Raw genomic sequence first — 12,859 nt, 5'->3', positions numbered from 1 at the left:
CAAGTGAAGAAAAGATTCGAGTCTTTAATGTCAGTATGTCACAAAGAGACCACAAAGCTTATTAAATTTTCACTATAACAATGCAATTCTATAACAACAATTAAAAAAGACAGAGATGATAGATGATTCTAACGGAGTCTTTGATATAAATATGCATCAAAATACGGATCCGCTGCCTTTAGTTTTGCCGAGCATCACGTCTTTAGCTTCATTGATCTTAGAGGCAAGGAAATGGCTACCACCAGCATCTGGATGGTTTGCAACCATCACTTTCCTGTGTGCTTCCTTCACCTTCTCAGGAGGAACGTTCTCCCTGTGTTTCCAATCCCAAACACAAATTTTTAAACACTGTACAGTTTTGGTCTTTAGCAAACTGATCACAAATTAGTATGTAAACTTCACCTGATGCCAAGAATGAGAGCAGCTTCTCTTTTTGTCATCGTAGGCTGGAAACCACCGTCGTAGAATTTCTTAATCTTGGGCCTTGGTGGTCTTGCCTTGAATGCTTGCCACGCTTGGATTCCATATCTACCCGCAAGTGCAGTCGCAGCTACTGCAAGTCCAGTCAAAAATGGGGTCGCCTGATGCACCAAAACACATTACCACATTATACATTTTTTGTATGCTTAATTCTTCTTTACGTCATCGTCCATTGTTCTTTCAGTTTTCAAGATCCATAAGAGCCAGAGATAAGCAAAGAAGGGAAACTAAATGGAACTAGGACACACGCATATGCATTCATGAAACAAGTTTTAACAGCAGACTTTTAACAGGGATAGATCTTAAATCGTAGCTTGACTCAAACCAAACACAGACTCTTCAAGAAGGACTCTCATTACCTTATTATTTTTTAACATGTTTTGAGATTCCAAACTCAGACTCTTCAAAGATCTAATGACAAGAGCCAGGGTGGGTATTAATAGAATTATCGATTTAGCTTAAGAATATCCTGCAAAATCATGATCTCTCTTGACTAATTAAAATGTAACGCCGATTGATTTCACAAATCTAGTGTAAACATGATTTGAGATTCCAAACGTAGGCATATAAAGAAATCCAAAAAAAAAAAAAAAAAACCAAGACTTGAGCAGACCCATAAGCAGCAACTAGATTGGCTCAATTGTAAACAAGGGTGGATTTTGAAAAATGCAGATGACTCATGACTTCTATAGTTCTCCAACATCGAATCGCAGGATAAGTTTGAAACAAACGGTTGACCTGTACTAAACAGAGCCTAATTCATGAAACGAAAGCAGATGGCGAATCTGAATTTAAACCTAATTTCTGGAAGAGAGTATTGCTCCAAATTACCATTCAGAAATCTGTGATTATTCGTTTCATCCACAGATTTGTTTGGAGTCGATTCCTCCAAAATTGGATCTGCGAAGGCTTCAGTGGTGGTGAGTCACCGGTGCCGTCAGAGCTCTCCGATCGCCGTAACCAATATGGAACTAGACTGTAATCGATCAAAAGCCTTAGAGTTGGAGGATAACCGGTTTTTAACGCCAGCCGGTTAACCTCTGACCGGTTATGTAATTTTTCTTTTTTTTAATAACACTCATGTTATTCTCATCTTTCAAAGCAAACATCTTCACCAAATAAGGTAAACTTGCTGATTTTTCAGGATACATATGTAATAAAGCCCTGAGAATTAACATCTTTTCTACATCAAAAGAGCTTACTAAGCATTTTAAAACTCTTTTCTTATTTGGCAATTTCGGGTACTAGCGACGAGTAAGAGAGGTCCAAGGATCCAAAAGAGCTACAAACCCAGTAAAGTATGATAAAGAACAGGAAAATGGAAGTTAAATCACAAGTTCTTGAAAGCAGAGTCATGTGCATCCTTTGGAGGAGTAAGCCTGGCCAACAATGCCTTGTTGGGACAATGATCTGCATCCACAAAGTAGTAATTCCCATCAGCCTTGAAGCTCACATAAGGCCTTTGCGTGTCTGGATAACGTATGTCAGAGAATTTCAGTGTCTTTGGTGTGAATGTGGCAAGCCAAGTCATCATCTCGACCTCAAAGGTGTCTGAACCAGGCTGCCACCTCAGCTTGTGCACGTAGGGGCTAACGAACCAGTGGAGAGCAGCGGTTGTGAATGCGCTGAGGAAGATCACCGTGGAGGCAACAGCACCTTTCATGATCACGTTCAAACCCGGTGAAGTCATGAAAGTGATGACTGGGCCAAGGGAAACAGAGAGACAGCAAGTGGAGAGTGAGAGGAGTTTCACATTCTTTATGGTTGATGAGATTGGGCCATAGTAAACCACACCTCCTCCTTCTCCTCCTTCTTCTTTCTTCTCTTGGGGACCGATGCTGATCTTGTGCTCATCATCATCTTCTCTAGTCTTTGCTCCAGATGATGCCCAGCTTCTCTGGTTAAGGGATGGAAACTTAGGGAAACTGGCCTTAGGGATCACTGATGATGATGATGATGACCATGTCCCTGCTATCGACCGATGATATCCTGAAAAAAGATGTAAGAATTCTGATGCTTGATGAGTCTCAGTCATTCATCTAAATACTTTAATTGTAAGACACTAACAAACATGGAATTCGACCAAATAGTTAGACTCAATATCGGTAAAGTAGATAGCTTTGGAGACTGATAGAATAAAAGATCTGATCTTGTGACCATTTTTGACCTTTTAAGAATAATACAACAGCAAGCTCGCAAAAACAATATCAATGAGATCTAGATATATTGCCTTAACGACTGCTAAGACTCAAAGATACTTTAACGGAGCTGAAAAAAAATCCTAGCTTTCTATTTCTCATCCAAATGAAGCTATGGTGGATCATGCTCAAGTCAATTTCAAATCCATTGCAGTTTACTGAATCAGGTCAGATCAAGCAAATTACTTTGACCATATAATCGGAAAAGGGGAGAACAGAATCAAGAGAGAGGTTTTTTGCATTTGAACAGAAAACCCATAAAGCCAATAGCTGCCATTTCTACTCTAGAACCGTACGAACGGGTGCTTCCCGTAAAAATATCTAACAAAACCATGATCGAGCTTTCTTCCGGCGAAGAAAACAAATCTTGTTTACTGGAGAGATAAAGAAACCTGTATTGAAGGTCGAGGAAGAGAGACGCCGAGATTGGGAGCGAATCAAGTGAATCAAAGCTGATCTTCCCATCGCCGTTCTGTTGCTCGTCTGCAGAAGTCAAATTCCCCTCCAAATGAATGTTTTAGGGTTTTAGAGGTTTATGAGTAATCTTTCATATATTTTGGAAAATTAGGATAATTTTCAGTGGTCCAGTGGCGAGAGAGTTGCTCGTCTTAAAGCTAATGTATCGAGTTCGAATCTTTGTTTTACTACATTTCCTTCACATCTGTCATTTTCTGTTGTACTGTGAATATAAAAGTATACAGTAAAAAAACACTCTTCTTTTTTTGGTCATTTCATCATAGTAAAAGTATCAACTATACAACTAATTTAGAATGGAAAGAAGAAAATGCAATTTTGTAACAAACATGCAAGTTTCATGAAGATAGGAATCGGTTGATGATACGTATATTGGCACTGGCATGGTTAAAAAAAAAAAGAAGTCAATGCTGTTATTATCACTCAGTTATTAAATAATAAATACTCTATGATTTTGTTGTAATCAGACGTTGAGATCTTCACCATGTCTGGACGATTCCTTGTCGTCTTCTTCCTTGTTCTACTCCCTTTCGCGTCTTGTTGCAGAGACGAACAAGAAAAGGATCGAATCTCGCACCTTCCAGGCGAACCCAACGATGTCTCCTTCTCTCACTTCTCTGGTTACATTACGGTCAACGAGTCAGCAGGAAGAGCGCTCTTTTATTGGCTCACCGAGTCACCACCGAGTCAACACCCCGAGTCGAAGCCACTTGTCCTCTGGCTCAACGGTGGCCCTGGCTGCTCCTCCATCGCTTTTGGCGCTGCTGAGGAAATCGGTCCCTTTAGGATCAATCCTGATGGCAAAACCCTTTACCACAATCCCTACGCTTGGAACCAATGTATCTCTCTCTCTCTCTATCTCTCCATTTCTATTCATTTTCTCACTCTGAAATTTTCTAATTTAGCTCTCTCTGTTTCTTCTTCCTCAGTGGCGAATTTGCTATTCCTTGAATCTCCAGCTGGTGTTGGTTTCTCGTATTCGAATACCACCTCCGATTTGTACACTGCCGGAGATCAGAGAACCGGTAAAAAAGCTCTTGACTTTGACCTCTATCTCTTCTCTTGATTCGAATTCATCATTCATCTCACTGTGTTTCTGGTTAATTTCGCAGCTGAAGATGCGTATGTGTTTCTTGTGAAATGGTTTGAGAGGTTTCCGCAATACAAGCATAGAGAATTCTACATAGCTGGAGAAAGCTATGCAGGTCGTTATGATCGAAATTTATTCAATTAGAAACCTTTTTTTTCTTTCATCAAGCTAGCTTGACAATGGAATTCTTGATTTCCTCTCTAGGTCATTATGTTCCTCAGTTGTCACAAATTGTTTATCAGAAACGCAATCCGGCTATCAACTTCAAAGGCTTCATTGTAAGCAAAGAAAAAAAAATAGCACAAAAATCTAATCAAACAAAAAAAAAACATGATTTTTTAGTGTGAGTTTCTTCATATTTTAGGTGGGGAATGCTGTGATTGATGATTACCATGATTTCGTGGGTTTATTTGAATATTGGTGGACTCATGGTTTGATATCTGATCTCACTTACCACAACTTACGGATCACATGTGAATTTGTATCATCCGAACACCCATCCCCTGAATGCAGCAAGGCCATGGAAGCTGCAGACAAGGAGCAAGGTGGTATTGATCCCTATAGCATTTACACTATCACTTGTAAGAAGGAGGCTGCAGCTCTTAGGTCCCGCTTCTTGAGAGTTCGTCATGTGAGTTTTCTCATCATTGCCCATCATTTTAACCCCTTCAGCTACTATTCCCATCATTTTAGCTTTTTTTTTATGTCCAAACAGCTCTGAGTGGTGTAGCTTTTACAGGGACATGACATGCAGAATTGGCTTTGTAGCCTGATTATAGCCTCCCTTATGTGATTCCAGATACAAAATGACCAATATATGAGCCTCACATGAAACCTTGTTTCTCATTTCAACAAATAGATAATGATACATACATAGATTAGTCCAATCAGGTAGATATTTGGACTGCAAACAGATTCTCTTTCTCTGTCACTTAAATCTAGTTCATTGTCCGAGCATGCTAAATGCCCTGTTTCATTGCCGACCATGTTCAAGGCACAGTCCATATGTAACGGATTTGACAAATTTCTAATCTTGCTAGCTTTGTTTTCTCAACTCAGCCATGGATGTGGAGAGCATATGACCCTTGCACAGAGAGATACTCCAGCACGTATTTCAATTCTCCGGAGGTTCAAAAGGCTATGCATGCTAATACAACCGGACTTGCTTATCAATGGAAAACGTGCAGGTAACAACACATTAATGGCTTATCAAATTTACAAGAGATTTTCTCTTGTTTCCATGTGCAGTAACATAGTTGTGTTGTTTTAGTGACATAGTAGGAGAAAAATGGTCAGACTCTCCTCTATCTATGCTTCCAATCTACAAAGAACTCATTGCCGCAGGTATCAGAATATGGGTTTTCAGGTATATCTAATTCTCTTTCTTATCAAACTGTCTTGTATCTTTCCCGGTTTGGTATTATGATGATATATTGGTCCATAAATTTGGATGCAGTGGAGACACTGATTCAGTGGTTCCCGTGACTGGAACTCGATATTCCATTAGAGCCCTCAAGTTACCACCAGTCTCCAAATGGTACCCTTGGTACGACAATGGACAGGTATAGAAGAAGCAACAATACCAAATAAAAAATAAGAGTTTTAATTCTCTGTTTCTTTTCCTTCTTCTGCGAGATCAACTAATGTATGACTGAAACAACAGGTTGGTGGGTGGAGCCAAGTTTACAAAGGGCTGACTCTGGTGACAATACATGGAGCAGGGCACGAGGTACCTCTTCACCGTCCTCGTCGAGGTTTCCTTCTTTTTAAATCGTTTCTAGCCAATAAGCCAATGTAAGTTCAAGACACTGCATGGGTGTGATAGGACCAGAGTTTCTGTTCATTGGCACTGCTAGCACAGAAACCTTCAGGTTCTGAGAGTCTTTGTCCTATGCAAATGCTAAGAAATTCGCACTCTCATGTGTTCTTCTTCTCTTATTCATTGTTTAATTTAAAAGCTTTGAGTAAATATTAATTTAATTTGATCTGATATTATAAGTAGAGAGATAATAATAATGAGTGTTGTCTGTCGGTGTGTGTATTGCTTAACTGCTACCATTAAACCAAGGCTTTCCGTTGCTTTTCTTGGTACACAAGAAAACGAGTAAGACACACGGTTTTGTATTCTACTTAATACATAATCGGATGTCTAATTTTAGGGAATGCATTTAATCAGGCACATGATCATCTTTGGGATTAATGAACACCTCTTTATGTTTTTTTTGTTTTTTTTTAAACTAACTAATATCCAAAACTAGATAATAGAATTGTTAAGAAAATAAAAAAAAATAGAAAACAGAAACAAAAGGGTAGGACAAAGGGAACACAAAATAAAGGTTATGGTCCAACAAGATCGGCCGTTAGGTGAAACTAAAGTGAAAATTATGATCGGACAAACCATTAAATGTCAAACAAAATCGGCTTACCAATTAAACCAACTCAATTAACTAATTCTTGTGATATACGCATTTTAAATGGTTATCGTTGTTTATAGATTAAGGACTGGAAAAATCCTACTTTATATTAAAAAGTTCATCCCTGCAGAGACGATATACATCTCTCCATGTGAAATACATGACTAAATTACGGTGTAAGCAAGCAATGCCTAGCTTTTAAGTCAAAGTCAAGCAATATAATGATATTAGCAAATTACGAAACTTCTAAAATTGAACAGAGCAGTTTACTATTATGACAATGACTATGCAACGATAAAAATGAATAAGATTCACATAATTTTATTATCAAGATGAGATAGGCATACAAGATACCAAAGAATAACAATCACAATAATGTGTAGAAACTAGAGATATATACAAGTGGTCAAAATACTCAATCTACAAGTAAGCTAATTTGACTGTATGCATTATATTATCAACAGTTTACTGATAAATCATATTAAAATACACCACATGATCCCTAAAAATGGCATAAGTTGACAACGACCCTCACTTTTAAAAAATTGACAAATTATTCTATAAAAATCATCGAGGTGGAGAAATGACAGACTCCCAAGAAACTAACAACCGAAGATACTATACACACAAAAGAAAAAGGAAAACAAAAAAATCACTTTCTTTGTTTGATGTTGATGCTGATGATGAGCAGAAAGTGGAAACTATATCAATGTATGTGTTTGTTATGCATGGTCATTGCATTATTAGACGTAGTGACTAGTAGTGATGATGCTAAGGAGCAAAAGATGAAGGACAAGATCATCTCTTTGCCAGGCCAACCTCCTCAACTCAATTTCTCTCAATTCTCTGGCTACGTCACTGTTGATTCCGCTGCTGGACGTGCTCTCTTTTATTGGCTAACCGAAGCCCCTAGGCCCAGCGGCACCAAACCGCTAGTCCTATGGCTCAATGGTGGTCCTGGATGCTCCTCCATCGCCTACGGTGCATCTGAGGAGGTTGGTCCCTTTAGAGTTAATCCAGACGGAAAGACTCTTCGTCTAAATATCTATGCTTGGAACAAAGGTACTTTTTAATTTTATTTGTAGTTATATATGAATACACATCAACTATCTGATTAGTGATCATAGTTAGTTAATTCAATCAATAATAATGGTTTGCAGTGGCAAATGTATTGTTTCTGGATTCACCTGCGGGAGTTGGTTTCTCTTACACAAACACTTCGTCAGACGAACTAACAGTGGGAGACAAGAGGACAGGTCTTGTAATATATATAACAGACTTTTTACGTAGTTTCATAATTATAAGAAAGTGCTAATTAATTATTGTACATTATTAACTAATATATGTGATATGAACAATGAAATGTGAGCACAGGGGAGGATACTTACAAATTCTTGGTGAGATGGATTGAGAGGTTCCCTGAGTATAAAGAAAGGCCTTTTTACATCGCCGGCGAGAGCTACGCCGGTACTCTCTTTCTTCCTTCATTTAATTATTACATTTTTTATTCTTTGTTTATTTAATTTATTTAGATAAAATATTTGTTAAAACTACTCAAAATATTTGTCATGTGAGATATACATATGCAATCCAACCAATTATAAGCAGTTGAACCAAATGATGGTGATATTTAGTACCATGGAACGTTTATGTACAAAAATTAAGAAAAATACTAATTCAGAGGAATAGTGGTTTTTTGTAAAACATGGTTCCAAAAGAAAAGAAGGCAGATCAATCAACAACAACCTAGTTGACTTTTCTTTTATGACCAAATTAAGTCTTTACTACTGACACCATATTCATATGAATGAATACGAAGATTCTAGTGTTAATTATGACGTTGCTGCTGGAACTACCATATACTTACCACTTGCCCATAGGAACTAGGAAGGATAAGCTTGATGGTCAATAATGGCAATGTGATCTTATTACATTGGGTTTTGTTGTATTTGGTGATTAATTAGGACATTATATTCCGGAGTTAGCTCAATTAATCGTCAGCCGTAACAAGGGTGCCAAAAAACCCATTATCAATCTAAAAGGGATCCTGGTATGAATCAATAAGTATACTCATTAATCAACTAATATAATACTATTTTGAATACTAAAGTGAATGTTTACATAAATATGAAAAAAAAAAATGAAAGATGGGAAATCCTCTAGTGGATGATCACAACGACAACAAAGGGATGCGTGAGTATTGGTGGAACCATGGGCTCATATCAGACGAAAGCTACAAGGAACTGACCAAATGGTGCCTCAACGACTCCATCCTCTTCCCTAAACCCAACTGCGACGCTGCATTAAACCAAGCCTACTCTGATTTTGGTGACATCGATCCTTACAACATAAACCGCCCTGCCTGCACTAAAGGTTCATCGTCAAATGAATGGAGGCAAGCATGGAGATATAGAGGGAATGATGAGTGTGTTGTGGGATATACACGCAAGTATATGAACGATCCCAATGTTCACAAAGCCTTCCATGCCCGCCTTAACCGCACTTCTTGGACTCCTTGTAGTCGCGTGATAAGAAAGAACTGGAAAGACTCACCCAAGTCCATGCTTCCCATCCTCAAGGATCTTCTTCAATCTCATCTCCCCATTTGGATCTTCAGGTATAATACTTTAATTATGTATACGTTAATACGTGTTGTGGTTTAGTATAGGACAAAAATATTAAATTTCATGAGCTTCTAACTCAAAATCAATTGATTCATGTGTCTTATACATTACTATAGGTCTTATCTTTAAAAAAAAAAAATTTTAAATTTGTGTGGATTGGTATGTATATATATAGCGGAGACTCGGACGCAGTGTTGCCGCTAAGTGGGACGAGGCATTCGATAAATGCAATGAAATTGAGGACAAGCAAAAGATGGTATCCATGGTACCATTCACAAGGCCTAGTGGGAGGGTGGAGCCAGGTTTACGAGGGTGGCTTGCTAACTTATGCCACGGTTAGAGCCGCCGGGCATGAGGTGCCATTGTCACAGCCTCGTCTCGCTTTTTTCCTCTTCTCTCATTTCCTCGCTAACCACTCACTTCCCTCTTCTTGATTACTTTTTTTCTCCCTCTACTTTTCACTGTCTTCTTTTTTTTTTCCTTACCTTTCACTTTGAATTTTGTAAACATCATTTGTTCTACTCATTATATTGTACCTAAAGAGATATATAAATGGGTATTGTTATAGTAATTGGCCTCATCGCTATTGTTGGACCTTGTGTTTTAGTGTTCCCACGTTGATCCATCTTTCATTAGATGGTATTTCAACAAATTAGCAAATGAATCTGTTTGTATGCATGAGTTGTAATAACTTAGAAGACAAACATAGAATTTTGACTCTCTTTCTTATAATTTTAATTTAAAATAAAGTAATATATAGAGATCAAATTCTTATTCAATTAAGAAAAATGTTTCCAATCCCAAGTCCCCAACTCCTTCGCTCATAAACAGATATTTTAGAGGCCCCATTCCCTACAAAAGAAACCAAAAATGAATTATTCATATATACATAGATAAAGGAGTAAGTAGTTATGGAAATGTTATTTTCGTTCTAATGCTTATAGTTTCATAATCATGAGCTTGTTAAAAACGTAACAACGATCACAAAATGTTCTATGTATTACAGAATCTTGAATCATGATTAGAAGGTAGTTTAGAGAGCTAAAACCGAATTGAAAAAACATACTTGGCTTTACCACCGAACCAGTTGTAGACGGATTTGGCGGTGGAGGAGACGGAATCGACGGCAGGACCAGCATGTTTATTGAAGAAGTTGGTAACGTCGTTGGTGGCTGTGTCTAGCCTTTGTCCGATCGTTGGTGTTTCCTCAGCGGAAGACAACACCGACACAAGCAGCATCATCGACAACACCAAAGCCACCTTCTTCTCCATCCGGTCCGATTGAAAACGTAGATTCTTTCTTATTCTTTTTTTATTAAAAGGAAAAAATGATTCTTAAATAACTTTACTTGATGGATTTTTTTTTTCCTTTTTAGAAAAAAAACTACATGCCCTTATTGTGTCTATATATAACTTGCTTTTTCTGGTCACGTCTTACGTCTATATATAACTATTAGTTTTTGGGAGTTTTGTTGAGTTTTGGCGAGGTAATTATTTTGATGAGAAGGAGATGAATGAAGTTAAGTTAAAACTTAAAAAGTTGGATGGTTATTAAGTAAATGAACCTAAATTAGATGAAACAAATCAATTTTTCCTTTTTGTTTTGGGTGGTTGGAAACCACAGTTATTTTGTTTGGTTTCAATTTCATACGAAACCTAAAAAAAAATTGTCAACGGATTCTTTCGAGCAATATACACACTGGAAACTAAACCAGCACATAACGTAAAGAGACGAGTGGAATGTCCCAAGACACATGGGTATGTGTGATCTTCATAATCCTCTTGATTGACTAAGTCCTGCAATCTTTGCTTTGCAAAAGCTCTGTTTTAACTGAAAGATTATGGTTTTGAACAATCTATCTCCAACTTTTCTCTTTTCACATTAGCATATATATAGAGACTCGTTATCAAACTACAATTCTGATGATTATAGTGCAAATGAGATCATGACAGTAGAGTAATGGACGGTATACACATTGAGAAAGGGTACACAAGACCACAATATTTAACACAAGTTCCACTAACAAGATTAGTCCAAGACCAGTATTGGCCTTGATCTTCACCACCGTGAGCCTTGCTGAGCTTTGTTACCGCCATACAAACGAAAGAGAGCAAAAGCAGAAATGGAAGAGATCAAAACCATTCCGATGCTAGCAAGCAAGGCGGTCGCAATTCCTTCACCAACTTGGTTACAGAACTTCCCATAGATTGTGCATATCTTCATCCATTGGAGCTCTGGCTCACCCAGCTTCGCAAATGCCGCAGACTGCGCCGCTGCTGCAACTCCCGCTACGGTCAAGTATGCTATAGCCTGCTTATACGTACATAACAAAAGTTCATTGGCAAAGCCGCTTATACAAGCTACATTTTTTTGTCTCAAAAAGGGGTTATTTGTTTGTCTTCAAAAACAAAGACCAATTCAATTTTCTTGCTTTGATTTAGAATTAGAAGGACCATCTGAGATCATCAACATTCTATGCAGGGAGCTTAAATACATTGTTTGCTCCCTTAAATGGACCCTCTTTGTATCTTTAGTTATTTAAGACCAAATCTGGAAGATTGAAACCTAAATTCTGTAAAACTCTTGTGCCCTACTAAACATATGAAACTCATGATACACCAAGGTAGACTTCTAAATAGCTCAAGCAACGAACTTTTCAAATCGTCCTGAGCATAACAAGCAAGAACAGAGCAACATATTGATTGAGCAAAAAAAAACAAGAGACTCACCTGATCTCCAGAGAAAATGGCCCAAGCCAGAGGCTTACTGAACAAAACGCTTCCTTTCATCATACCCACCACGCAACGAACCATGTGCAACAAAGAATAAGCCGCGGCTATACCATTGACCACCACCAAAAACCTGAGCTCGTCGGAGAAAGAAAGAAAGATCGTCGCTTTAAAAAAAAAAAAAAACGCAAGCTTTATGCAAATTTTGGAATCGATTGATTGAGGAGCTTACACAAGGGCCTTCATGTCGGTGTATTTGGCCTTCTTCTGGATGGTGAAAATCTCCTTAACTTGGGTGTCTGTAGCAATGAGAATCGCAGCGACGAGAGCAAGGGCACAAACGGAACACCTCAGGATCAGCTCCGTGAGTCTCACTTTTCGATCCATCAGCTTCATTTTGGTTCCGGCGACGTTTACGGGACTGAGTCCGACTCCTAAATAACTCATCTTTATCACTAATCTTGATTACTTATATAGAGAAAGATGGAGATTTAGTGAGAAGAGGCACTGTAGATACATTGATTTGTTGTTGGCTCCTTTGTTGCTTTTAAAAGCACTGTTTCAGTACAGAGCACCGTGTGGCTCACAAATAAAATACTAAAATTACATTAATTGCAAATTAGAGACTATGATATAAAGGTAGTAGAGTTGACAATTTATTTAGAGATTAATGAAATCCGTGACTATCTCCTACCCCTAAAACTAAGGGTGCTAATCATTCCAGTTTTTTCCTTTTTGGGGTCAGTTTCAACTTCACACTCATCCAATAGTGATCATCACACAATAGGTTTATCACCTCAAACTAATTTGTTTTCACCCATTTTGGCACAATAATATAAAGCCTATATG

At 38.0% G+C, this 12,859-nt stretch overlaps 6 protein-coding genes across 6 annotated transcripts; 2 read left to right on the top strand and 4 right to left on the bottom strand.

Moving 5' to 3' along the window:
- Positions 1 to 4: 4 nt before the first annotated feature.
- Positions 5 to 1,474, bottom strand: LOC18027402 (mitochondrial import inner membrane translocase subunit TIM14-1). Its single transcript, XM_006410686.2, has 3 exons — positions 1,312 to 1,474; positions 403 to 581; positions 5 to 313 (listed from the first exon to the last, which is right to left on the bottom strand). The coding sequence occupies exons 1-3, from the start codon at positions 1,312 to 1,314 to the stop codon at positions 157 to 159; spliced, it is 339 nt and encodes a 112-aa protein (XP_006410749.1). The 5' UTR covers positions 1,315 to 1,474; the 3' UTR covers positions 5 to 156.
- Positions 1,475 to 1,687: 213 nt separating this feature from the next.
- On the bottom strand, positions 1,688 to 3,197 carry LOC18027401. Its single transcript, XM_006410685.2, has 2 exons — positions 3,071 to 3,197; positions 1,688 to 2,469 (listed from the first exon to the last, which is right to left on the bottom strand). Exons 1-2 carry the CDS (start codon positions 3,141 to 3,143, stop codon positions 1,811 to 1,813), a joined length of 732 nt encoding a protein of 243 aa, XP_006410748.1. The 5' UTR covers positions 3,144 to 3,197; the 3' UTR covers positions 1,688 to 1,810.
- A 425-nt stretch (positions 3,198 to 3,622) lies between these two features.
- LOC18027400 (serine carboxypeptidase-like 26) lies at positions 3,623 to 6,206 on the top strand. Its single transcript, XM_006410684.2, has 9 exons — positions 3,623 to 3,991; positions 4,082 to 4,177; positions 4,265 to 4,357; positions 4,447 to 4,520; positions 4,607 to 4,873; positions 5,302 to 5,429; positions 5,513 to 5,608; positions 5,699 to 5,804; positions 5,906 to 6,206. Exons 1-9 carry the CDS (start codon positions 3,637 to 3,639, stop codon positions 6,038 to 6,040), a joined length of 1,350 nt encoding a protein of 449 aa, XP_006410747.1. The 5' UTR covers positions 3,623 to 3,636; the 3' UTR covers positions 6,041 to 6,206.
- A 1,118-nt stretch (positions 6,207 to 7,324) lies between these two features.
- On the top strand, positions 7,325 to 9,714 carry LOC18027399 (serine carboxypeptidase-like 28). The gene is made up of 6 exons (XM_006410683.2): positions 7,325 to 7,718; positions 7,817 to 7,912; positions 8,031 to 8,123; positions 8,621 to 8,706; positions 8,804 to 9,273; positions 9,456 to 9,714. The coding sequence occupies exons 1-6, from the start codon at positions 7,325 to 7,327 to the stop codon at positions 9,712 to 9,714; spliced, it is 1,398 nt and encodes a 465-aa protein (XP_006410746.1).
- Positions 9,715 to 9,985: 271 nt separating this feature from the next.
- LOC18027398 lies at positions 9,986 to 10,580 on the bottom strand. The gene is made up of 2 exons (XM_006410682.2): positions 10,347 to 10,580; positions 9,986 to 10,132 (listed from the first exon to the last, which is right to left on the bottom strand). Exons 1-2 carry the CDS (start codon positions 10,550 to 10,552, stop codon positions 10,117 to 10,119), a joined length of 222 nt encoding a protein of 73 aa, XP_006410745.1. The 5' UTR covers positions 10,553 to 10,580; the 3' UTR covers positions 9,986 to 10,116.
- Positions 10,581 to 11,189: 609 nt separating this feature from the next.
- LOC18027397 (CASP-like protein 2B1) lies at positions 11,190 to 12,586 on the bottom strand. The gene is made up of 3 exons (XM_006410681.2): positions 12,243 to 12,586; positions 12,011 to 12,143; positions 11,190 to 11,591 (listed from the first exon to the last, which is right to left on the bottom strand). The coding sequence occupies exons 1-3, from the start codon at positions 12,455 to 12,457 to the stop codon at positions 11,340 to 11,342; spliced, it is 600 nt and encodes a 199-aa protein (XP_006410744.1). The 5' UTR covers positions 12,458 to 12,586; the 3' UTR covers positions 11,190 to 11,339.
- Positions 12,587 to 12,859: the final 273 nt, after the last annotated feature.

This window comes from Eutrema salsugineum, unplaced genomic scaffold (genome assembly GCF_000478725.1).
Source record: "Eutrema salsugineum unplaced genomic scaffold, Eutsalg1_0 scaffold_10, whole genome shotgun sequence".
NCBI lineage: Eukaryota > Viridiplantae > Streptophyta > Magnoliopsida > Brassicales > Brassicaceae > Eutrema > Eutrema salsugineum.
Note: the sequence above shows the minus strand (reverse complement) of the source record. Positions and strands in the feature narration are given on the sequence as shown.